At 40.9% G+C, this 26,561-nt stretch overlaps 1 protein-coding gene and 1 non-coding gene across 2 annotated transcripts in view; one reads left to right on the top strand and one right to left on the bottom strand.

Moving 5' to 3' along the window:
- LOC126248063 (importin-13) overlaps positions 1-22,322 on the bottom strand; it is a 206,957-nt gene extending 184,635 nt beyond the window's left edge. The window contains exon 1 of the mRNA XM_049948704.1: positions 21,828-22,322. Within this exon, the coding sequence (XP_049804661.1) occupies positions 21,828-21,980 (153 nt within the window). The 5' untranslated portion in view covers positions 21,981-22,322. The remainder of the gene's footprint in view (positions 1-21,827) is intronic.
- On the top strand, positions 4,095-4,169 carry Trnas-cga (transfer RNA serine (anticodon CGA)). The gene has a single exon. It is a non-coding gene; the product is annotated as a tRNA-Ser (tRNA).
- Positions 22,323-26,561: the final 4,239 nt, after the last annotated feature.

The following is a 26,561-nucleotide window of genomic DNA, read 5'->3' as shown; positions in this document are numbered from 1 at the left end:
GTTTAATAGGTCATGGTTGCAAAATACTAAAATGAATTCTTTACAGAAGAATGGAAAAACTGGTAGAAGCCAACCTTGGGGAAGATCAGTTCGGATTCCAGAGAAATGTAGGAACATGCAAGGTAATACTCACCCGATGACTTGTCTTAGAGGATAGGTTAAGGAAAGGACAACCCACATTTATAGCATTTGTAGGCTTAGAGAACTCTCTTGACAGTGTTGACTGGAATACTCTCTTTGGGACTCTGAAGGTAGTAGGGGCAGAATACAGGGAGTGAAAGATTACTTACAACTTGTACAGAAACCAGATGGCAGTTATAAGAGTCGAGGGGCAGGAAAGAGAAGCAGTGGTTGAGAAGGAAGTGAGATAGGGTTGTGGCCTATCCCCGAAGTTATTCAATCTGTACACTGAGCAAGCTGTAAAGGAAACCAAATAAAAATTTGGAGTAGGAATTAACGTTCAGGGAGAAGAAATAAAAAGTTTGAAGTTTGCCAATGGCACTGAAATTCTGTCATAGGCGGCAAAGAACTTGGAAGAGCAGTTGAACAGAATGGACAGTGTCTTGAAAGGAGGATATAAGATGAACATCAACAAAAGCAAAATAAGGATAAAGTAATGTAATCAAATTAAATCAGGTGATCCTGAGGGAATTAGATTATTAAATGAGACACAAAGTAGTAGATGAGTTTTGCTACTTGGGCAGCAAAATAAATGATGATGGGCGAAATATAGATGGTATACAACGTAGATTGGCAATGCCCAGAAAAGTGTTTCTGAAGAAGAGAAATTTGTTCACCACAAACATAGATTTGTGTGTTAGTGAGTCTTTTCTGAATATATTTGTCTGGGGTGTAGCCACGCACAGAAGTGAAACGTGGATGACAAACAGTTGAGAGAAAAAGAGAACAGAGGCTTTTCAACTGTGGTGCTAGGGAAGAATGTTGAAGATTAGATGGGTAGATCACATAACAAATGAAGAGTTACTGAATAGAGTTGGGGAGACAAGAAATTTGAGGCAAAACTTGACTAAAAGAATGGATTGGTTGATAGGATAAATACTGAGACATCAAAAAAACAATTTAGTTTTGCAGGGAATTGTGTGTGTGTGTGTGTGTGTGTGTGTGTGTGTGTGTGTGTGTGTGGGAGGGGGGGAGAGGGGGAGGGGGGGAAAAATCGTAGAGGGAGACCAAGAGATGAATATGATAAACAGATTAAGAAAGATGTAGGTTGCAGTACAGAGATGAAGAGGCTTGCACAGAATATAGTAGCATGGAGAGCTGCGCCAAACCAGTCAACAACAATAAGGAACTTTTAAGACATTGAGTACTATGTGCTCTTTTGTTCTGAGGTGTCTTAGACACGGCACCTGTGTCAAATTTTCATGATTTTATGTATATAGACTTAAGGGGTGTGTGCAAATTTGTCCAAGGCTGGGAATCGAACCCAGATCTCCTGCTTACTAGGCAGGTGCGTTAGCCAAAAAGCCACCTTGGCACAGCAGTTCATACAACTGCACATATTACTCTGGCACACCTCCCTACTTGATCCCAATTCTCACTGCCACCCCAGTCTACTTTAAACTCAACCTTACACATGAATAGAACTGCCGAGGCTCTCCACGTTCTCAGTATCGAACATAAATGGGGGATGAAGCCTGAAACCCAGGTGCAAATGAAATAACACAATTTCAGAGACTTTAATGGTCTCGTAAAGATATGATTTCATGTATTCTATTCCAGAACATGGAGAGCCTCAGCTATTCTGTTCGTTTGTAAGGTAGAACTGGTGCAGCAGTGAGAATTTGGATTGAGGATGGGAGAGTGCCAGGCTAATCTGTGCAGTTGTGTGAACCACTGTGCCAAGGTGGCTTAGTGGCTAATGCACCTGCCTAGTAACCAGGACACCAAGGTTCAATTCTCAGCCTTCGTACAAATTTTCACTCACTGCTTCAGTCTATATACACAAAGTCATATTTGCACGAGACCAGTAAAGTCTCTGAAATCATGTCACTCTATCTGTATAATATTTCATGAAATTTCGAAGACAGAGCAATTTTAGGGAGATAAAAGCAATTAAACTCAATGCACACTGCCTTTCCAAAAGGGATCTTGAAAACATAGTATTTGGGCTCTTTCTCTAACTTGTTAATCACCATTCAAAGCTGAAAAGTAATGATAATTTTACAGCCCCTTTTCAGAAAGAGTTGCCAAATGTTTACAAAAGAATAACACAAATGCTGCATTTTTTATCCTGCAGAATGTTGGTGCCAAATAGACTAAAGACTGTTCTCAAAAGTACATTGGGCAAATAAGCAAAGGTTTTGAAATTCACTTTAAAGAACATCTCAATGTGAGCAGTTTAAAATCTGCACTAACACCTCACTTATGTGATAATCAACATTCTATTTCAGATCTTCACAATAAAGAGAGAAGGGGAGGTGTCTGAAATGTGCTTGAGGATAAAGTCCATAAGACAGTCCCCTGATAATACTCTCAATAACCAAATGGAATTAAGGTACCAAGCTTTACTGACCAACTTTGACTATTTGAATTTTTGAAGTAAGGGTTCTCAACATCTAACTAGTTGATTAGCTTATTAAAGCTTTTTTTCTGTTAATATTCACGTTTACTCGGACTGCCGGTCCACGTGTAGGTCATCTGATCCATTTATTGTATACACCATTTTAATGATTCAGAAATAAGTTAAAAAAAAAATGGTTCAAATGGCTCTGAGCACTATGGGACTTAACTTCTGAGGTCATCAGTCCCCTAGAACTTAGAACTACTTAAACCTAACTAACCTAAGGACATCACACACATCCATGCCTGAGGCAGGATTCGAACCTGCGACCGTAGCAGTCACACGGTTCCACACTGTAGCGCCTCTAACCGCACGGCCACTCCGGCCGGCTCAGAAATAAGTAGTTCATCTTAGGAACATTATTATATTAGTATTATTCTAGTTCAATTTTATTTAATACAGGGAGCTGAGTCTGATAGTTTGCACGGTGACCACAATTTCTCAGCAAAGCACTAGTAGCGTGCTTGTTTTATCTTCTGTGTTGCCCGTGTTACTTCAATTTCCTTAACCATGTCAGTATCTGGATGGCAGCCACTGCACACACTTCGACAACACACTGCACGCTTGTAGCTCGTGTTGTCAATTGCTGTGTTGGTAACAAAACACACGTAAGCGTGTCAGCTTTCGGTAAGTTTGAAAAGTAGAATAAGCTTCTTCCTTTCCATCTTTGGTGGCCCCCAAAACAGTTAAAATAATTTTCAGTAGATTTCAATATATTAATTTCATTAGTTTTCATCACTAGATTTATTTTATTCTTCAATCACTTCAGGACCCAGTACTTCCCAGGATAACATTTATGAGGGGCATTGTCTGTTTCTTGAAATACGCCAACAGGATCATATTTTAATCGGTAAAGTCATTTTGATACAAGTCAGTCCCATTTATGGCAGGTATTCCACATTACATGGAGATGGCCCCATCTCTTTTTCATTTCAGTTATTGTTTCACTGTTTTTTAACCAAAGATCAGTTTCTGATCCCTAGTTCTGTTCTTTCATTTTTTTGACATGACAGACATCATTGATAATGGTTTTTATCAACTGAGGAGAGCTGATAACTTTGCTAGCCATGCCAACTGTTACTCTGTGGCATTCTGTAACTACTCCTTATATTATACGACACTGCATTTGTAAGTAACCTTCTTTTGGTATGAAATTATAAACTTTGTTTATTAAATATGTACAGGCTCGTTCTTTGTGAGACATACCTGGTTTCCCGACTAGATTAAAACTGTGTGCCGGACCGAGACAAAAGGCAAAGGTCCCGAGTTCAAGTCTCGGTCCGGCACACAGTTTTAATCTGCCAGGAAGTTTCATATCAGTGCACACTCCACTGTAGAGTGAAAATTTCATTCTAGAAACAACCCCAAGGCTGTGGCTAAGCCGTGTCTCCGCAATATCCTTTCTTATAAGAGAGCTAGTTCTGCAAGGTTCGCAGGAGAGCTTCTGTGAAGTTTGGAAGGTAGGAGACAAGGTACTGGCGGAATTAAAGCTGTGAGGATGGGGCGTGAGTCGTGCTTGGGTAGCTCAGTCGGTAGAGCACTTGCCCTCGAAAGGCAAAGGTCCCGAGTTCGAGTCTCGGTCCGGCACACAGTTTTAATCTGCCAGGAAGTTTCATACCAGCGCACACTCCGCTGTAGAGTGAAAATTTCATTCTTCAAACACAATCTTATTCAGAATTTTACAGCCGTCAGTGTAAAAGATGGCTGTCCCCTGAAACTCCTGGAGAACTCAAAATAATAGATGCCAAAAGGTCATGGGATGACTAACACTTGGAGGACCTTGAAATAAATCAGTCCTAATTTGTGGCTTTGGCACCAACCAACGACTGTGCATGAGAAAATACATGAAGCACATTCCAGCGAGGACAGGTGGAGATCCTGGCAGAGGGCTTCAAGGCACACTGCAACTGCTCGCCTAGCCACCAAATTCATGGGGGTGAGACTGTCACAAATGTAAATCCCTCGTGGACAAGAGTTACCAAGATGACAGGAAATCTCACTGACATCATCATTAACAGCGAAACTGTTTGGGTGCTAGTCGACTCGAGTTTCTTTTTCTGTAATGTCAAATGATTACCATTACCAAATTCCGGGGTGTGTACTGTAAGACCTTCGGTACACACACCATCAGATTATTTGACTTGTCGCTGTAACGAAGCATGCGAGTATCAGCAATATGTCTCGTGGTCTTATCGTGGTGTGTTTATCTTCTGCCGTTAGGTCAGACGATAGAAATGCCACTTGCACACTTAGAGTAGCAGATTGACAGTGACCAACTTTAAACAGAATTTGATTAATTTTCACACACATTTACTAAAATAATAACAATCATAAACCTTACTTAACTTGACTCTGGATGCTATCTACAATTGACAATCTGAAGTTCCTTTGGTCTTGGTACGTTAATCTTATTCTCACATATCTCTGATACTTGACAAAGTGTCTATACATTTATCTTCATGGCTATATACAGGAATATGATAATCTTATTAGGCGCAGACTGAAACTTGACTACAGACTAATGCAGACTGACCAATCGGAGGTCTGTACACTCGTTATAATACCTCGAGCGTTCAGGTATCACCGCGCGAGTGTGATCCGCGAGGAGAAAAGGTTCTATGTTAGCAGCAATCTCAATGGCTGCGTTACATATTAATATGCGGATCGGCGGAAGCTGAATTTGGTCCGTCTCTAAGACAGTGCCATCTCGTAGTGTGGAGACGGACGAGCGCTGCGCCTGCGCTGTTTTGCTAAGCGGGGCGCAGCCTAGTGGGAAAATTGTGTACGCGCAGACTACGCGGAACTATGTACACAACACAAATAAAGACGACTATCTTCCACAATGCAAAAGCAGTTGTGCTGAAGGTCACAAATGGGAAATACGTCCAGCTGATGGGAATGTGTTGCAAGAAAAACTAACAATGACAGGACACAGCCCTCTGAATTTATCATTTTAACAGAATGTAACTATAATGTTATTATTGGGTGGAACTTCTTGCAGGCATCACAAGCCTTCATAAGTGTGAAAGAAAAGAGCTCCAGACTGAAGAAGCCAATCCAACATGAACACAGAACAAAGATTGCTCTGGAGAGTTGTTTGCCACTGAGAACTTTGTTACCCACAGTTATCAATAAGGCGAGTTTCAGTCACCAATCCAGACGCACTGTTAAACTGTGAAGTTTTTGTCGACTGCAAAAAGCTACTCAGGCTCACAAAAGAAATATACATACCAAAGATGATCATAAGCACTGCAGGAAGTCAAGGGGAACTTTGGATCACTATGTGTCATGAGCAGCCACAACCCATCCCTAAAGGAATGTGTGGAAGAAGAGAAGAAAAACAATTCCAGGATGGGCAGTTCATTGCCGTCGACTAAGAATCATATTCCATTACCACTGTAGACAACACACTGGAAAAAGCTATCAAACTGCCAATAAGATCTGGCTCAAGCGAGGAACAACGTCACTGTTAGCCACTGTGAGCCAATTCTTAGATGCTCTCAAATCCAGAGTGGAGAAAAGGTAGACCAAGTAGCCCATGGTAAAACACCGTATAATAATGCCAACTGAATGACACACAGTTAGGGAGGAGGTGTAGTGGTTTACTAGTTCTTTGGAACTCCAATGTTACATGTCTTATGTGATAACTTAGGGAAACAGCATCCACAACCAGAAACAAAGTCAATGTGCAATCGGTATGTCTGCTAGGGGACCTCAACCGAGATGTAGAGGAGGCATGGCCAGTGGCTATTGAGTGTAGAGAGTGCAGTAAAGTTGTGACACTCATTGGCACCAATAATGCCTCTCACTTGGGTTCTGAAGGCATCTTCAGTTCGTACAGGCAACTGGCAGAGTTAGTCAAGGTGGAGATCTGCTCCAACCTTCGTGTAAAGCTTCAAAAAATGGTTCAAATGGCTCTGAGCACTATGGGACTTAACATCTGTGGTCATCAGTCCCCTAGAACTTAGAACTACTTAAACCTAACTAACCTAAGGACATCACACACATCCATGCCCGAGGCAGGATTCGAACCTGCGACCGTAGCAGTCGCGCGGTTCCGGACTGAGCGCCTAGAACCGCTAGACCACTGCGGCCGGCTGTAAAGCTTCCAGACCAGCCATACCTATCTCTAAAAAGGCAATCCTTGGCCCAAATCCCATGGGCCTCATTGCCCATTGGCAATTACGGAAAAGCTTTTCCATTTGGTATGGTATGTAGATCTGTAAAGCATGGACAGCAAGCATTTCTTGTAAACTACTCCTATTCCGTGTATGAATTTCATTTAAAAATTGGTAGCATTTTAAAAAAAAAACCACTAGTTTTTAAGTATAGTTGCATTGCATAGGACTAAAAAATAATGTGTTCATTTGTGTTAACACTAACCATATATACATATCCTGTACACTGATTTGTTGTATATCATTCGATAGAATTGTTCAAGCAATCTCAGGAACATGTAACTAACTAACTGTGTTTTGTAGGCCTGGAATTTTTTTATTGTCAAGTCACCTGTCACAACCACATTCACTAAAGAATTCACAATTTCTTAGAACTTCAGTTCAGATTCATACAAGACTTTAGTTAATTCATGTTTGGTGACAGACTTGTGAAATTTCTTTGCTCCCAATATTCCAAATGTACTCCTTTGACTCATATTTCAATGCTAACTCAATTTTATGTTGCCTGGTACATTCCATTTGAATACTGTATGCAAATACACCATCACCATTAATATCCAGTCATCTTTTGCAAAATATATTCAATTCAAACTTGAGATAACATGGCAACTCACTTCATTCTAATTCACAAGTGGGCCAGGTGTTCCAAAGGAGGTTGATCCATGAGGGTAAGTTATGGAAAGCCAACTCATGATGGCTCAAATAGGATTTGAAGCTGACACCATCTCATTACAAGAGCTGTACTTGTACCAACCTGCATAGCAAAATACTCATGTCTGGCACATAGTGTCTGTGCTTTGCACCATAACAGTAAAAGAAAAAATAGGTAACTGGTTCCTCCATCATGGAAGGACAGAGGCAAAAAGAATTACAAAACAGTCATAATTAGATGCTCTTTTCCACAGCTCAGTGCATCCCATAATCAATCCCTTCCCTTTGAGGCATTTAGTACAGAATATATTTATCCAACCATTCCATATCTATCTGGATTGTTATGTGTAATCTCACAGGGGCTTATAAGATAACCACTTCAGAATTTAGTAATATTTGGTACATGAATACCTACATGTTTCAACAGTCTAACTGCCAAATAGCACTGGCCTAACTAGGACCACTTTTGATAAAGTCAGGTTTGAAGATTCAAGGGTGTGTGCAAAGTTATTTGTCAAATTCTCTATTTTGAGAGATCTACTACTTAGTAATGAGTTGACCTACAGACCTGAATACTTTTACGCATCTAGTATGTAGGGCACTAAACTGATACAATGTATAAAAGTAGGATACATGATTCAGATTTTTTATGAAAAATGTTGAGAAAAATACTTTTTCCATGCCATGCTTTAAATTCCAGATTTTTTAAAAAAACATAACTTTGTATAGGAAAATCTTACAGACCTTAGCTTGTACACTATAACTCTTTAGTCCTAGTCTTAAGTATAAATAATAATGAAAGGCATTTGGCAATGCAATTAATAGTTCTTACCTTCATGTAAAGATGACTCCATTGGCAAAAAACATTAAATTTGAGGAACTTCAAAGTCCTGTGAGGGTATGTAGACAGTTGAATCTCAATCTGATTTTTTGCTGAAATGTATACATATCTGGTAGCAATCTTCGGAGCAAAGAAGAATATCCTAACACATTTTATCCAATGGCAAAGAATAAAATGAAAATGTCTCTTACACACACCACCCACATTCAATACTATATGGAACTGGTAAATATAAACCATGTGTATTTCTTGAAACACTGTTCCTAAAATATTTGTGGTTGACCTTTAGGTCAGAACTGTAAACCGATGAGAGCTGATAACAGTTACCGGCCATTGTTGTATTTCACTGTCAAATCTCTTTCCAGTGTATAGAATTACATGAGACAGCTTGAGTGAACAAATGTAGAGATATATCCTTATGTAGGAAGAGGAGTCAGAAGGATGTTGTCTATCACCGAGTCTCTTCAATGTGTATGGAGAATGGCTGGCAAGATAAGCTTTGAAAGGATGTGGAAACTTCAGGGTAAGACGATGACTCAGCAACACCATCAAGTATGCAGATGACCTGGTGGTGCTTGCCAAAAATTAAAGACAGCTGCAACACATGTTGAATCAGTTGGTGGAAACTGATAAGACATGGAAATCAACATCAAAAAATCAAAGTGATGCGGATATCAAAACAGGAGAAACCTTTGAGGATAACTGCCAGCAATCGAAATCAGCAGAATGTGATGCATTTCATTTCAAGTACATGGGAAGATTGCTGACAAAAGTTACCCTCTGCAAGTAACAGAACTTGAGCAAGAGTCACCATGGCAAAAGTCTCTGCTCAACAGCAAGTTGAGCTTGATATTGAAGAAGAAACTTGTGAAGTGCTACATCTGAAGGATTTCACTATACTGAGACACGTGGACCATGAGGAAAATGGAGAAAAAATACCTGGGAAGGTTTGAAATGTGGTGCTGGAGAAGAATAGAGAAGATCAAGTGGACAGATCAGGTGACAAATGACTATGTACTGAGACAAGTAGGAGAGAAGAAAACTATTCTGAATACAATTCTTCAGAGAAAGGCCAACTGGATCGGACACATGCAATAATTAGAGACATTAATGATTTTTTTACATATATACCAGTGAATATAGAGATAAAAATTCTGAAAGGAATAGTTTCATAAACAAATTCAAATACAAAGAAAGAAATTGTATTTTTAAAACTCTTCCATCTTGCATATAACATTGTTTTCCTTGATATCTTGATCAAAAAAATTAACTAAGGTAAGAGATACGATTTTTTCGAAGTCAAGTTTATACAAACATGCACTGTGGTTTTGTATTGATGTGGCACCCACTGGAGAAGGGGTCCCAAACAGAGTATTTCCTACTGAGCTATGGAAGGAATTGTGACTCAGCAGGAAACATATAGTTAATTTCAGCATCTTTAAATTCACGTGGTAACTAGGAAATGTGTCCTATGTACCAGTTTTGATTGTATTTAAAAGCCACATACTGTTCCATAGCAGCTGTTCCAACAAAGCTTTTCCATGAGCTGCCATAGCAAGTGGTCCCACTTGCATCTCTTGAAAGTCTCTTCATCAGAAATGTATTAGAGTAGTGACTAGACGTACACAGTAAGACCACGTTCCTGCAACTGTCCTCACTCTACCTGCTTTTGAAGAAACCTTCATATGATTTGATCCACTGTGACGAAACAAAGAACATATAAATGCCGATATAAATGCCGTGTATTTTGTGGAGTTCCACATAAACCAGGGCTTCACAACATACGTGCTCGCGGAGCAAGCTGTGAGCAGCAAGGCGCGAGCACGGAGCAGCGCGAGCACGCTATCCCCACTAAAGGACCAGAGTGGAGAGTGGGGAGAGTCACGTGGGGCACACAACAGCTGCCGCCAGTCAATGTAAATCCGCGGCCACCTGCAGGGATATCACTCACGAATTATTACTGCGACAATTGAAACAAATAAAGGAGAATATACACGTGCCACATAATTTTATTAGCTTAGTGTATGCCTCTACATTCGTATTAATTTGTGAACTATTACACAATAAAAGGTGTCACTGAAGTGTGGGATTCTCGATTATCTTGTACTTTTTGCCCTTTACAATTGTGTCTATGTTCGGAGTAATTGTTCTTGTGCATCGTAGGCGCAGCGTGCAGTTTAAATTTCGATCAGACAATGTGTTTCTCAGGCGCGTCTTGTTACATTTCATTGCAGAGAACAGTTGTTCACAAACATACCTGGAACCGAACATTTATATTATTGTAGCCGCCAGTTTGTGCAAACGGGGAAATCTATCCTGAGGGAAGTGTCTGTAGAATTCCAAAATGTTTTTCTTGTTCTGAAATTTGTCTCTGTATTCTCTGTCACACTGCAGGTCAAGAATTTCTAGTTGCAGCTCAGGACGAATCAAGCCATAAAATCTATACAGATATTTGCAAGCTGGCTCTGGACGTCGTCTGCCATGTCCTGTATGCGACGCATAATGGTCATGTTAGATAATGGTACAAACCGAAACTGTTCAACTTGAGATGGACACAAATGTTCCGCTGCAACTACCAAACATTCTTTTATTAAATCGCCATCAGTGAAGGGGCGCAGGGATTTTGCTAAAAGCAAAGCAATTTTGTAACTCACTCAGAGCTGCCTCAGTTGATTTTCCTTCATCGTCCAGATCTTCTTCGGATAGCTTTCTTTTAAGTTTAATAACTTCCTGTGCACGATCTGGTCCATCACATTTTCCACTTCCGTAGTCTTTCGCGTGGTACGACATATAATGTCGCTGCAAATTAAATTTCCTAAAAGAATTCAGCGTTTTGTGACATACTAAACATTTTGCAACACCATCTTTTTCTGTAAACAGATACAATTCCTCCCAACTGCAAAAGCATGGTTGGGGTTACACAACGGCGACTTGACATGATTCTTAACCAGCGAAGTGACTGTTAGAGCTGATCGTAGTACTTTAAACGTTACACAGTCAGCGCTATTTCAATAGGCAAGCTGCGGCCCTATTCAAACGTGCGCGCGCATTTCCCCTCCCTCCCTACTCCGCGACCTTGCACCTGCTCGCGAGCACGTGCCTGAGCAGACGCGCGTACTCGCGCTCAAAACCGGCCAGTTGTTAAGCCCTGATATAAACAATGTAAAACATTTTCCTGTTGTACTGGAGCTCCTCACTCAAAAATGTGTAAGTTCAATTTGCATTGAACTGATTACGTTTTAACCCTTGCTCCCCTTCGTGGAGCACAGTCGGAGTAGCAGCTTATTTTAGTTTACGTGAAAGAGTTGTACACATAATATAGGGCATTAAGATGTTCTTTGTTTCTTCACAGGCAGTCAAACAGTATGAAAGTTTTTCAGAACAGAAGAGCACGATTACAGCACGCTTTTCTAGTCATCACTGTTAGCACCTTTCTAGTGAACAGACTTTCAACAGAAGCAAATGGGGCCACTGTTACTATTGCGGCTTGCGAAAATGCTCTGTTGGAACCGCTGCAAGTGGGGCAGTAAGTGTCTTTCAAATATGATGAAAGCTGGTACACAGGGCACATTTTCCAGTTACCACATGTATTTAAGGATATTGAGATTAACTGCATATCTTCTGCTGAATCACAATTCCTTCCATGGCCCAGTAGAAAAGATGCTGTTTGGGTCTCTTCTAAAATGTTATATGTAAGGCAGATGTCCCGCCATTACAAAGTCACAGCATACAGGTGTTAACTTGACAGTTAGTCCTTTGAAAAGGTTGTATCTCTTACATTTAAGTGAACATATTTTGTTTTTTGTTCAAGATGTCAAGGAAAACAGTGTTATATACAAGATGGAAGAGTTTGAAAAATACAGTTTCTTTCTTTGTATTTGAATTTGTTTCTGAAACTGTTCCTTGCAATTTTTTTTATTTCTATAAACACCACTATATACATCAAAAATTATTTGTCTCTCATTATTGCTTGCATCTTTTCTTTTATGTTACTGAAGCTGTCTCTTTAATTTAGAGTAACAGAACAAGGATATATCACCAGATTTGTTCACCCAAGCTGCCTCCTATGTTCCACAGATAATTTTGCACTATAAATAGCAATCATGTGGAATGAGTCCTTTTTTACATTCAAATTGCCAATTAATTTAGACATTACTGCAATAGAAATTGTTCTAAAGAACAGAAGGAGTTGTCAAGGAGAAACTTTCTCTGTTCATTTTCAATTTTTTTTCTGTCTGTCAGACATTTTATATCACTGGGTAAGTGATCAAAAATTTTTGTTGCCACACTGTGCATGGCTTTCTGTGCTTAAGACAACCTTAATGTGGAGTAATGAATGTCATTTTTTCCTTCTGCTATTGTGATTATGTACATCACTGTTCCTTTTGAAATACAGTGTATTATTTACAACAAACTCCAGTGATGCCGTAGTCAGAATGAACTCCTTAACAATATGTCTACAAGGTGATCATGGGTGAGCATCACATATTATTCCTACAATATGTTTTTGAGCAATGAAGACTTTCTTTATTACAGATGAGTGCCCCAGAACATTATTCCATATGGCACTACTAAACAATTTGTCTCTCCCCAAGATTTGCTAAGATTGTAAGTGAAACTGTGGCTGAACTAAGAATTTTGAAGTTTCCACCCTATTTATTATCTCCTCACCATGTGTAACATTTATCATTGTTGTAGTACCCTTAGATGTGTGGAAGTGAATTTGTCGTGTCTTTTTAAAATTAAGCATGACACCAGTCGCAGAAAACCAATCAATGTTACTTTTCAGAACTTTATTTACCATTTCTTCTGTTTCAGTATGCATGCTTGGATTGAATACATTACTGGTGTCACCTGTAAAAAGAACTAACTCTAACAGTTGTATATTAGATGGGAGATTGCTTACATATATGAGAAACAACAGTGGACCTTATAGAGTGAGTCTTGGGAAGCCACATAGTGATTTCTTCCCAGTCAGAATTAGGTTCCCCATTTATATATGTTCAATTCGTGAGTACAACTTTCTAAATTCTTTTGGTTCAATATAACATTATCCATTAACTGGCTATACCATCAATCCCAAAAAATGTTAATTTATCTAGGAGAATACTGTGATTCACATAGTCAAAACGCCTTAGATATGTTGCATAAAATACCAACCAGCAATATTTTAATACACTCCTGGAAATGGAAAAAAGAACACATTGACACCGGCGTGTCAGACCCACCATACTTGCTCCGTACACTGCGAGAGGGCTGTACAAGCAATGATCACACGCACGGCACAGCGGACACACCAGGAACCGCGGTGTTGGCCGTCAAATGGCGCTAGCTGCGCAGCATTTGTGCACCGCCGCCGTCAGTGTCAGCCAGTTTGCCGTGCCATACGGAGCTCCATCGCAGTCTTTAACACTGGTAGCATGCCGCGACAGCGTGGACGTGAACCGTATGTGCAGTTGACGGACTTTGAGCGAGGGCGTATAGTGGGCATGCGGAAGGCCGGGTGGACGTACCGCCGAATTGCTCAACACGTGGGGCGTGAGGTCTCCACAGTACATCGATGTTGTCGCCAGTGGTTGGCGGAAGGTGCACATGCCCGTCGACCTGGGACCGGACCGCAGCGACGCACGGATGCACGCCAAGACCGTAGGATCCTACGCAGTGCCGTAGGGGACCGCACCGCCACTTCCCAGCAAATTAGGGACACTGTTGCTCCTGGGGTATCGGCGAGGACCATTCGCAACCATCTACATGAAGCTGGGCTACGGTCCCGCACACCGTTAGGCCGTCTTCCGCTCACGCCCCAACATTGTGCAGCCCGCCTCCAGTGGTGTCGTCTTCAGCGATGAGAGTCGCTTCTGCCTTGGTGCCAATGATGGTCGTATGCGTGTTTGGCGCCGTGCAGGTGAGCGCCACAATCAGGACTGCATACGACCGAGGCACACAGGGCCAACACCCGGCATCATGGTGTGGGGAGCGATCTCCTACACTGGCCGTACACCACTGGTGATCGTCGAGGGGACACTGAATAGTGCACGGTACATCCAAACCGTCATCGAACCCATCGTTCTACCATTCCTAGACCGGCAAGGGAACTTGCTGTTCCAACAGGACAATGCACGTCCGCATGTATCCCGTGCCACCCAACGTGCTCTAGAAGGTGTAAGTCAACTACCCTGGCCAGCAAGATCTCCGGATCTGTCCCCCATTGAGCATGTTTGGGACTGGATGAAGCGTCGTCTCACGCGGTCTGCACGTCCAGCACGAACGCTGGTCCAACTGAGGCGCCAGGTGGAAATGGCATGGCAAGCCGTTCCACAGGACTACATCCAGCATCTCTACGATCGTCTCCATGGGAGAATAGCAGCCTGCATTGCTGCGAAAGGTGGATATACACTGTACTAGTGCCAACATTGTGCATGCTCTGTTGCCTGTGTCTATGTGCCTGTGGTTCTGTCAGTGTGATCATGTGATGTATCTGACCCCAGAAATGTGTCAATAAAGTTTCCCCTTCCTGGGACAATGAATTCACGGTGTTCTTATTTCAATTTCCAGGAGTGTATTTAATGCTTGTACGATCTGGTGAGTGAACATGTAAAATGGTACTCAGTAGAGCAACCCTTCTGAAACCCAAAGTGCAATTTGCTGAGGCTATTATTCTAGTTAAGGTGATGTACTATCCCAGAATATATCATCATCTCACAAATTTTGGAAAATGATGTCAGTAGTAAAACAGGTCAGTAGTTATTGACATGTCTCTAATCATCTCTCTTAAAGAGGGGTTTAACAATGGCATATTTCAGTCTCTCTGGAAAACTGCTTTGAGTTAGTGATGCATTACATACCTCATATAAGACTGGGCTTTTTGCATAGAAACAAATCTTTAGTACTCTGTTGGAAACACCATAAAATCAGATGAGCTTTTATTTTTGAGAGAATGTATAATTTTCTTAATTTCTGATACAGCCATATGACTTAATTTTATGAAAGTTACTTTTTCAACATATTGCTGTGATTTTACTCTTGAATTTTACTAGATTTAAGAAAAGATTATTAAATATATATACTACCTGTGACTCATCATTTACAGCCCTTCCATTCAGCTCAATAGTGATGTTATCCTGTTCTGTGATTCTGTGGCTAGTTGTCCTGTATCTCACTTCATTACATTCCATATAGCCTTAAGCCTGTTGTAATTAGATTTCTAGCATTATGTGCATGTTCCTTGATTTATTAATAGCCTTTCTAAGTAATTTTGAGTAGTTTTTGAAGTATGCTACTGCTGCAAGATCTCTACTTCTTGTTGGTGACGGATACATTTCCCTTTTCCTTTCATACGGTACTTTGATTCCTCTAGTAATCCATGGCTTTTTACATAGATGTTTAACGTCCTGTCTAATTAGCTTATACAGACAGCTATTTTAAAATGATGATATGAATTTATCATTGCATAGATTAAATTTTATGTTAGTATTTGGTTCACCATAAATTATATCCAAGGTCATCTCTTGTAAAGTAATCTTAAAACCATTTGTCCTGGAGTCGCCAATTATTCTAATTGGGTCCCACTGAGGAGTAGTATCCATACTGTACCTACATCTGTATAGTTACTCTGCATCACACTTAAGTGCCTAGCAGAGGGTTCATCAAACTGCCTTCACAAGAATTCTCTATTATTCCACTCTCGAACGGCGCACGGAAAAAAAGAACACCCATATCTTTCTGTGCGAGCTCTGATTTCCCTCCTTCTATTATGATGATCATTTCTCCCTATGTAGGTTGGCGTCAACAAAATATTTTCGCATTCGGAGGACGAAGTTGGTGATTGAAATTTTGCAAGATGATCCCAACGTAATGAGAAACGCGGTGTTTTAATGATGTCCATCCAATATGATCTCCATGACAGGCACCGCTATTTCTTGATAACACAAAACATGATGCCCTTCTTTGAACTTTCATAATGTACTCAACTCTATTTGGTAAGGATCCCACAGGGCAATACTCCAAAAGAAGACAGACACGCATAGTGTACGCATCTCTTTAGTAGGCCTTGTGCATCTTCTACGTGTTTTGAAAATAAAACACAGCCTTCACTTTGCCTTCCCCACAACTTTTCTGTGTGTTCTTTCTAATTTAAGTTGTTCGTAGACACTGTGTTATTCATCCTAACTAACTGTGCATCATAATCAGATTGGACATTTGTTATTTGGTGAAACATCTTTTTCTTGCTCTGAGCTTCACTAGAGGAAACATTATCAGTCAGGGTCCAAATGTCTTTATCCACCTGTATTGGGAAGATAATTACTGAGAACAAATTGTAGGAACCAAATAAGGTTTCCAGTTCATTTTTCCTATCATAATCCCTGAGAACATATACACTGAAGTCACCACAGACTATTAACCGCTTGCTGCTGTCGCACTGCACAGTAGGGAATGCAGATTCAAAATTTCCCAGTAGGGATCTATATACAGTTACAATTAAAACTGAACTATTTATCAGTATTAATTCACAAGCACAAATTAATTGTGCTAATCACTACAAAATCTACTTTTCTCAATGTTTTGGAACTTGCGTTCTGGCTTAATACATGTAACAACTCCTCCTTTTCCCATTATAGTTCTGCATGAGTAAGCTGCTAGAGTGTAATCTTTTATATGTAACCTATCTAACCTTGTGTTTATGTTGTGCTCACATAGGCACAGGATATCTATCTCTTCAGAGCTCTCTACATTTTTCAGACAAGAAGTTCTTCTACTGTATTACTCAATTTTATAATATTTTGATGAACTAAGCTAACCTTATTTTTCTATGCATTATTAAGCATTTTTTTGTGTTGTTCTGTATTCTGTCTTCTTTCAAACAGGGTGTCTTAATCCTGATCATTTTATTCTTTGCCAATGAATACAGTTCGATAGGATAATATTCTTCACTCTTAAGGTTGCTAACAGATGTGTCAACATTTAAGCAAGAAATCAAGCTAAGATTCAATTATCTACATACATCCACTGGACTTTGAAGTTTGGCAAATTTGAGTTTTTTTTTCCCAATGGAGTGACCTATACGTGAAAGTAAGAACTATTAACTGCAATGTCAAATGTTTTTCATTATTATTTATACTTAATACTATGACTAAAGAGTTGTAGTACACAAGCTGCAGACTATATTGCTTTCCTGCACAAAGTTACAATTCTTTTTTTAAAAAATTGTGAATTTACAGCATAGCACAGAAAAAGTATGTTTTTCAACATTTTTCATAAGAAATCTGAATCATGTATCCTACTGTTTACACATTATATCAAATTAGTGTCCTACATACTAGATTCATAATAATACTGAGATGTGTAGATCAACTCATTACGAAGTAGTAGACCTCCGCAAATAGGGTGAAGTTGACCAATGACTAGGCACATTCCCTTCCACAGCCCAGTAAGAAAGAAGCTGTTTGGGCCCCCTTCTCCAGTGTTATATGTAAGATGGATGTCACATCATTACAAAGCCACAGTGCATGTTTATATAAACTTGACAACAAAAAGATTGTATTTCTTACTTTAGTTCATTTTTTGATCAAGATGTCAAGGAAAACGTTATATGAAATATGGAAGAGTTTTAAAAATACAATTTTCTTCTTTGTATCTGAATTTGTTTACAAAACTATTCCTTTCAGAATTTTTATCTCTATATACACTGGCATATATGTAAAAAAATCATAATGTATCACATTATTACATTATTATCGTTGTTATTATGCCGTATTCTTCCTAGTGGCAGGTCCATGTCTTTGTACAGAGAATTTCTGGCCCCAATGTTCCCCGTTTTCAGCTTCTTCCTTCAGTCTTCTGTTACCTCCTTCCATCTTTCATGTCGTCCAGATGCTGAGATCTTCTTCTTCTTCATCCTGTAGTTCATCTCATCTTCCTCTTGATGACGTCCAGCATGAGCCCCTCGTGCCAAAGTATGTGTCCGCTTCAGTTGGCCTTTCTCTGAAGAATTGTATTCATAATAGTTTTCTTCTCTCCTACTTGTCACAGTGCATCGGCACTTGTCACCTGATCTGTCCACTTGATCTTCTCTATTCTTCTCCAGCACCACATTTCAAACTTTCCCAGGTATTTTCTCTCCACTTTCCTCATGGTCCATGTCTCTGTTCCATGTAGTGTAATGCTTCAGATGTAGCACTTCATGAGTTTTATCCCTTAATATCAAGCTCAACTTGCTGTTTAGCACTACCTCTTCTTGTTGAATGCTCCTTTGCCCTTGGTGACTCTTGCTCAAGTTTCTTTTCTTGCAGAGGGTAACTTTTGTCAGCACTCTTCTCATGTACTTGAAATGAAATGCATCACATTCTGCTGATCTCGATTGTTGGCAGTTATCCTCAAAGGTTTCTCCTGTTTTGATATACACATCACTTTGATTTCTTGATGTTGATTTCCATGCCATATTTCCTTCCAGTTTCCACCAACTGATTCAACACGTGTTGTAGCTGTCTTGGATTTTCAGCAAGCACTACCAGGTCATCTGCATACTTGATGGTGTTGCTGAGTTGTTGTGCTATCCTGAAGTTTCCACATCCTTTCAAAGCTTATCTTGCCAGCCACTCTCCATACTCAGTGAAAGACAACATCCTTGTCCGACTCTTCTTCCTATATAAGAATGTATCTCCACATTTGTTCACCCAAGTTGTCTCACGTAATTCCATACACTGGAAAGATATTTAACAACCTAAAGGTCAACCACAAATATTTTAGGTACAGTGTTTCAAGAAATACACATGGTTTATATTTACCAATTCCATATAGTATTGAATGTGGGTGGTGTGTGTAAGAGGCATTTTCACTTTTATTCTTTGCCATTGAATAAAATGTATTAGGATATTCTTCTTTGCTCCTAAGATTGCTACCATATACGTAAACATTTCAGCAAAGAATCAGATTGAGATTCAATTGTCTACATACCCCCACAGGACTTTGAAGTTCATCAGATTTGAGGTTTTTGTCAATGGAGTCATCTTTAAGTGAAGGTAGGCTATGAACTATTAATTGCAGTGCCAAATACCTTTCATTGTTATTTATAACCAAGACTAGGACTACATAGTTATAGTGCACAGGATGAGATCTGTTTTCCTATACAAAGTTACGCTTTTTTTTAAAAAAAAAAATCACAAATTTAAAGCACAGCACAGAAAAAGCATTCTTTTTTTCCCCAAGACTTTCCATAAAAAATCTGAATCATGTATCCTACTTTTTATACATTGCATCAGCTTAATGCCCGGAAAATATGGAAGCGTCCGATCCCGCCCGTCTGCTTTGACCCATGACGTCACAAATATGGCGGAAACAATAACAAACACAAACACTTTCCACAAGAAGCCTAATGGCACTAACGGGACAAGCGCGGGAAATGGGGTGTTTTGGGTGGGGGGCAAACTAAATATAAACAAATTTAGACGCCTTGCGTAGCTACAACATGTAAGTGAAGACAGCCATGCATGAATACCCACACACCTCCCCAGGGGTCGTAACCCCTGCAACCCATAGAAGATGAAGATGATTCAGTAGCTGATTAGAGTTATTTGTCATTAAAAAAAAAAAAAATCTCATGGGATAGAACGAACAGATCAGAAAGATAAATATAATAAACTAAAACAGAAATTGGAGGAAACAGATAATTAAAATAAGTAATAAGTGTTTTTAAATTAAAAAAAAAATCTCACGAGATAGAACGAACAGTTCAGAAAAGTAAATAAAATAAGATAAAACAGAACTGGAGACAGCCACACTCAAACCAAACTCCGCGCCGTCATGACGTCACACACGACAACACCCTTACGTCACGGGTCAATGCCGACGCGTGTGATCGGACGCTTCTGTCGACCCTAATGTGCCCTACATACTACAGACACAAAAATATTCAGTTCTCTACAGCAGGTCATTACTGAGTAGTACGTATCTGAAAATTGGGGAATTGGTGCTTTACCAATGACTGGGTACACACCCTTGAGCCTTCAAACCTGAATTTATCAGACATGGTTTGACTTAGGAAGTGCTACACCTATTGGGCAGATTTACTATTAAGACATGTAGGTATCCATGTACCAGTTACTATTAAATTCTGAAACTGTCACCCTAGGATCCACCAAAATAACAACAGAATAACCCATAGACAACATAAAAAATTATCTGCCTTCGTACCTACATGTTAAAGACACAAAAGCTTTTCTACAAAACAAAACTGATTGTAAATAAGTCAGCAAACGCCTTTAAAGAAAAATCTAGTTTGCTACTGTTGATACTACAAGATGAAAGAACATACAAGACACCAGATTGTACAAGATACCAGAAGCACCCATGATTTGCTGGAAATGGTTAAAGCTGAAGTGGTTAGGAAATAGTGTTACTGGGTTTGGCACCACACTGATATACATATCTCAGTTAAGAAGGTTATCACTGAGATATATATATATATAACAACACAACATAAAATACAGAAAGAAATGAACAAAAAAATCTGAAAATTACATACAATGACCGGACACACAATTGATATTGTGATCAAGACTGGAATAAAAAAAATTACACAATTCTCTATAGATACAGACAAAAGTGAAAACTATAAGTGGTAAATGGATAAAGAAAAAAATTCTTGAGAACAAAGCAAAATAAACAGGACAATACTGACCATTGTCAAAACAAGCTAAAACACCAAGTGCCAAGAAGTATCAAAAGGAACACAAGCTAAAAAACCATTAACAATCTGAATAATAAGTTGAACTACATATCATTTAGATAAAATTTGTAGCTCGTCTGCATAACACTTGTTATGTATAAACAAACGAATTGTTTATGTGGCAAAGGATGCTGCAGATATCAGCACCAAATAAAAATGGGTGTAAGATGAGGTAATGGAGAAAAAATAAATTCACCAAATTGAAACACTGCAATAAAAAGAAACAGAATGGAAAACCTGTGGAGTGTGGAGGTTTAATCTGCATAAGAATAACACTGGCGCAACTTGATTTTCCAGCAACAAATAGACAAGTAAAATAACAGACGGTGAAAAATTCTAAGTCCAACAGCTATGAAGTACCCACCAACCAACCCCACACCAAAACCACCCTACAGTCAATTCATTAATATTAAAACCTATTTTATTCACCCTGATAAGGAGACCTCACTTACCGTGAGGCCATTTTCTAGGATGGCCTTCGGCTGTGTGTCTGAGCAGGACTTTGAGGTTTTTATTCTATTGAGGTTATAAAAACTTACCGTAATGAACTAAAAATGAATATTCTGCAATCATATACGGCATTTTTTTTTTTTAATGAACCTTACCGAAGTTTAACTTTGGCGATGAGGTCACCACGGAAATTTATTGTTCTGGATAGCTCAAATGCAGCAAACACCAATAGCTTGGTAATTGCGTAATATTACAAGAGATACATACCGAGGAAGTAAGGAAACTGTCGGAAGAAAGGTAGTAGAGTGAAAAGTGTTTACAATATGTATTTCACAAAACACTGCAATTACGAACTTTTAAACACTAACCATGACTCAAAATCAATATTAAACCCCCACTTGCCTTTGACGGATCCAACAGCTCCCACACAAATTTCCATGCTGTAGTAGATGCCTGAGCTTCAGTTAACCAACGATGTGCCTCTGCTTGATCTGAAGTGCGAGATGTGTAAAATACTGTCACAGCTTTCTCCACGCCTTCAGATGTGAATTCCATTATTCCTATGAAAGCCTAAATCCCAGGTCTGTAATGGTATGTTCAGCACTTCGGAAATATGTTATCGGCAGAGTATCATACGGACTCAGTCGTCTAACATGCGTATGTTCTTTCTATGTGCTGGAACACCTGAACTAGACAGAATTTTTTGTATACCTTAAAATACATCATCTGAACACACATTTGGTTTTAAGAATTTGCTGAAAAAAATGGTTCCGGTTCAACCATAATGCTTGAATATAGGCTTACGACAGCCCGTTATTTATAAGACATCTGAATATATAATAATTAACAAAAACAAACTACCCCACATTTAACTTCCACCACCACTCCATAACTTGACAATAACACAGCACATAGTCTTTGATAATCATAGATGATCGCTTTTCACATGCTATGCAAAGATAATATACTACATACCTGAAACGAAATATTGTTGTCAAGCAAACCACGTATTAAACCATTTGAGCTAGTTTCACAGAATGTCCTAGTACTTACTCATAAAATAAGTTATACCGAATATGTGAGCTGCTAAAAATCTACATTTCAGGCCGTGTTACATCAAACCAGGTTCACACACGCAACAAAAGTGTCGCCACAGCTAGTGGTATACTACAGTTGCAAGTATGAACTTCCAGTTTTTAGTGGCACAACTTAAGCGGCGAACTCTTGTCATGTTACAAAAAGTTCAACTTGGTTGTACTCCTTTGCTCCGCTTTCCTTACACCACAGCTCCCTGGTGACATATTTCGAAACATGAGCATTCTTTCACAGATTCTCCGCGTTTCAAGTTACAGTTGCCTCGAATGATCATCAGTTCGCCAAGCAGCAAAAGCTGATTGAGCTTCTCATGGAGAGTGAACACACACAGACACCGACACACGTACCACACGCACAAGCGTCTGCCGCAAACACATGCCCTCGCTATCACATCTGGTGGCTCAGGCACCGACAGAGCCGGAGCCAGAGCTGACAGAAGACACAGTCAACACTGAAGACGGATCGTGGCAGCAGGTCGGTCCACCACACAAATCCCGTGAAAACACACTAACAAGTGAGCCCACAAACTCACGAGGCAACAGCCGAGTGCTGCAGCCAGCTCCGACAACGCAAAATAGCAACACCATCAACACAGGGAACAACACAAAGAACCCCACGACTTCATCACACTCAAGTACACAAGCAGCTACGCAGAAACCATCAAGTCCTCGGCTGGCTTCCCACAAGTCACCATACATGACTATGGAGACCTTAGTCTCTTAAGGAAATTGTGTAATAACAAGCACAACCCCACGACATACTACTCTAACCTCACTGGGGACCATGCCGCACTGTACGTGGTGAACAAGTCAGATTATACGAATCTGCTGAGCTTTCAAAAAGAAAGAAAGGTGGGAAACTTCACGTACAGTACAGTCTCGGAAAAGACCCAGCAGTACGCAACCAAGGGGATAGATTCTCTAACCCTGACAGAGACAGTACACAAGGAACTCACCGCCCTTGGGTAGGAATGCATTCCTGTAAACCGAATGATTGAGTTTGGCTCAGTAAGACCATCGCATAACTAATTGGTGGAGTTGGCCTACAAGGCCAAATCCCGCGACCTGCTGAAGTTAAAATTATTTTTTCACATCTTTGTCAATGTATGGGCTTACGACATGCCGCACATCCCCAACAATGCCAGAACTGCAAGTGCTTTGCACATGTGGATATCTGATGCGGTCTGCCGGCCGTGTGGCCGAGCGGTTCTAGGCGCTTCAGTCCGTAACCGCACTGCTGCTACGGTCACAGGTTCGAATCCTGCCTCGGGCATGGATGTGTGTGATGTCCTTAGGTTAGTTAGGTTTAAGTAGTTCTAAGTCTAGGGTACTGATGACCTCTGATGTTAAGTCAGATAGTGCTTAGAGCCATTTGAACCATTTTTTTCCGATGCGGTCTCACTCCCTGCTGCCACAAATGCGCTGGTGATCACATGAACCAACAGCATAAACTCCACAACACTGCCATCTAAAGGGGGTGCATTGCATATACGAAGGCTCTGAGGCGCAAAATAGCCAAGCACGCAAATACCACCGCCATCACAGCTCCAAGACCGCCCCTGTGCCAAGTAAGGAGTGGAATATCCTTTGCAGGAGTGGTAACTGGCGCCCCCAGCAGCGCAGGGCGGTCAGAGGAACCTCAGAGCTGTGCACACACACAACAAACATCCCCAGCAACATACATTCAGCAAAGACATACAACACCCAACACAACACCTGCATCGGCTACACCACAAAACACAAATAACAACACCACCCTACCCCTGAGACCAAGGACTGCAGCCCACCACAGACCACAAAAGACGCACCTACACAGGGACAGCGGCAACGTCGGAGAAGGAGAAACAACTGGAACAGGGGACTCGACCACCCCACAGCAATGTCACAGACAACAGGACATCAATACACACGTACACAACTTGGAGACCAACTCAACGACTCCCACAACACACCCACTCACCACAGAGATCACACAGGCTCCCATAACTACGACTCAAGCAGCTGAAACACAAGCAACCCACACCAGACGCCAACATAAGCACCAGCGACCGCCAACACAACCAATAACCCACAGGCCGATACTCCCAACATTAACCCAACACTCCGAAGAATAATGGAGACATTATTCTCCGGACTCACGGCCACCAAAGTAGTCACTAAGATAATGGGGTGTATCTCACAACTCTTTACACAGTTCATGTCAGACTCGCTCAACTGAACTAGCGCACAAAGTATTATCACACTACTGTTCACACCAACACATGGACAACACGCCACACCACCCCGAAACGCAAACGGGAAAACAAATCCACAGATCCTGTTTTGGAATGCCAATGAGATCGCAAACAAAAGATCCGAAATGGTTGCGTTAATGGAGCGAAAGGGTATCCGAATCTCACTAGTGAAAGAAACACTGCTTACGCCTCAGAAACAGCTAAACATCCCAGGTTATTGCGTTTATCGTACCTACCGAGCGGACGGCAGGAAGGGGGGCGGCATAGCAACCATCGTACACAAAGACATAGAACACACGAACATCGAGCTCCCTCCACTTGAGAGACTAGAGCCCACGGCTGTCAGGGTCACGTTCAACAGAACCAACACTGCACGGGTGTCACTGTACAACCCTCCTAAAAACATAGTAACACGCGATATCAGCACAGTTCTCAACATAGCACTGCGGATAATCGCAACTGGAAATCTAAATGCAAAACACCCCGATTGGCAATCACGAATACGTACCTCCAACGGCAAGGAACTTACGAACATGTACTAGGCCGAAACTACATTATTCTCGGGTCGGACGTTCCCACGTACGTGCCTGCACAGGCCCGACACGGGCCATACGTGTTAGACATAGCCCTCATCGAGGGCATCACGTGCACAATCAACCTTATGGTTGAAAACGATCTGGACTCAGACCACATGCCTGTAATACTACACACGGAAGAAACACCGCAGGACACAGAACCACGCAGAATACTGAACTACAAGCGAGCGAATTGGATCCTGTTTAAGGAAACGCTTGATAGTCGTATTCCGGACACCCACGAAATTAACAACATGCAGCAAATTGGTGAGGCGGTGGAGGCTCTTACTACTGCTGTCCAAGACGCGATGACTGACGCCATTCCACGTTCAACACCAAAGCAACACTCGACGGTCCTACCCCAGGAAATTCTGGGCCTTTTCTCAATGAGTAACCACCTCAGGAGATACTGGCAGTGTAGCAGGCACCCATTCTATAAACTTCTCGTCAACAGACTCCAGGGTATAATACAGGACAAAATACAAACATTTCGAAACGAACAATGGAGGCTAGAGACGACATGTCCCGGCGTGTGGATGGTAGCCAGACACTTCACCAGGGAGGAATATTACAATCCCACTCTACAAGGACCAGACAGCCCAGCTTACTCCATGACAGAGAAGGCAGAGCTTTTCGCCACAACACTTGCAGCGTCTTTCATGACGAATTTGGCTCCACCAGATCTAGTATTCACATTTGAAACGGACTAGGAGGTTACATGAATTGCAGCCCAGCCCTCGTGCAACAAAATCAGATGCACTAGTACAAACGAAATTACTTGGGCTATCAAGCATACCAGTGCTATGAAAGTTCCTGGGCCCTATGGCATTCAAAACTGTGTCCTCCAGGAGTTCACGGATAGAGCCATAGAATACCTTGCACACATAGCGAATGCCATCTTAAAATACTAACACTTCCCTGACTTTTGGAAAGTGCCCAAGGTCCTGATGTTCAGGAAGCCAGGGAAATACCACTCAATCCCACAAAATTATTGACCCATCAGTCTACTGTGCTCGCTCAGCAAGATTGTTATGAAGGTAATACTAAAACACATCACTAGGCACTGCACAGCCAATGACACCCTAAGACTGGAGCAATTCGGCATTAGGAATCACCACTCAACAGCACAGCTCCTCCATGTAGTCGAACATATAACACACTTCTACAACACGACCAAAGCCACAGGGGCCGTGTTCCTGGACACCGAAAACGCTTTCGACCATCTCTGGCACA

The sequence above is a fragment of the Schistocerca nitens genome, chromosome 3 (assembly GCF_023898315.1).
Source record: "Schistocerca nitens isolate TAMUIC-IGC-003100 chromosome 3, iqSchNite1.1, whole genome shotgun sequence".
NCBI classification, from domain to species: Eukaryota; Metazoa; Arthropoda; class Insecta; order Orthoptera; family Acrididae; genus Schistocerca; species Schistocerca nitens.
The sequence above is the reverse complement of the archived record's forward strand: the minus strand, read 5'-3'. Positions and strand labels throughout refer to the sequence as shown.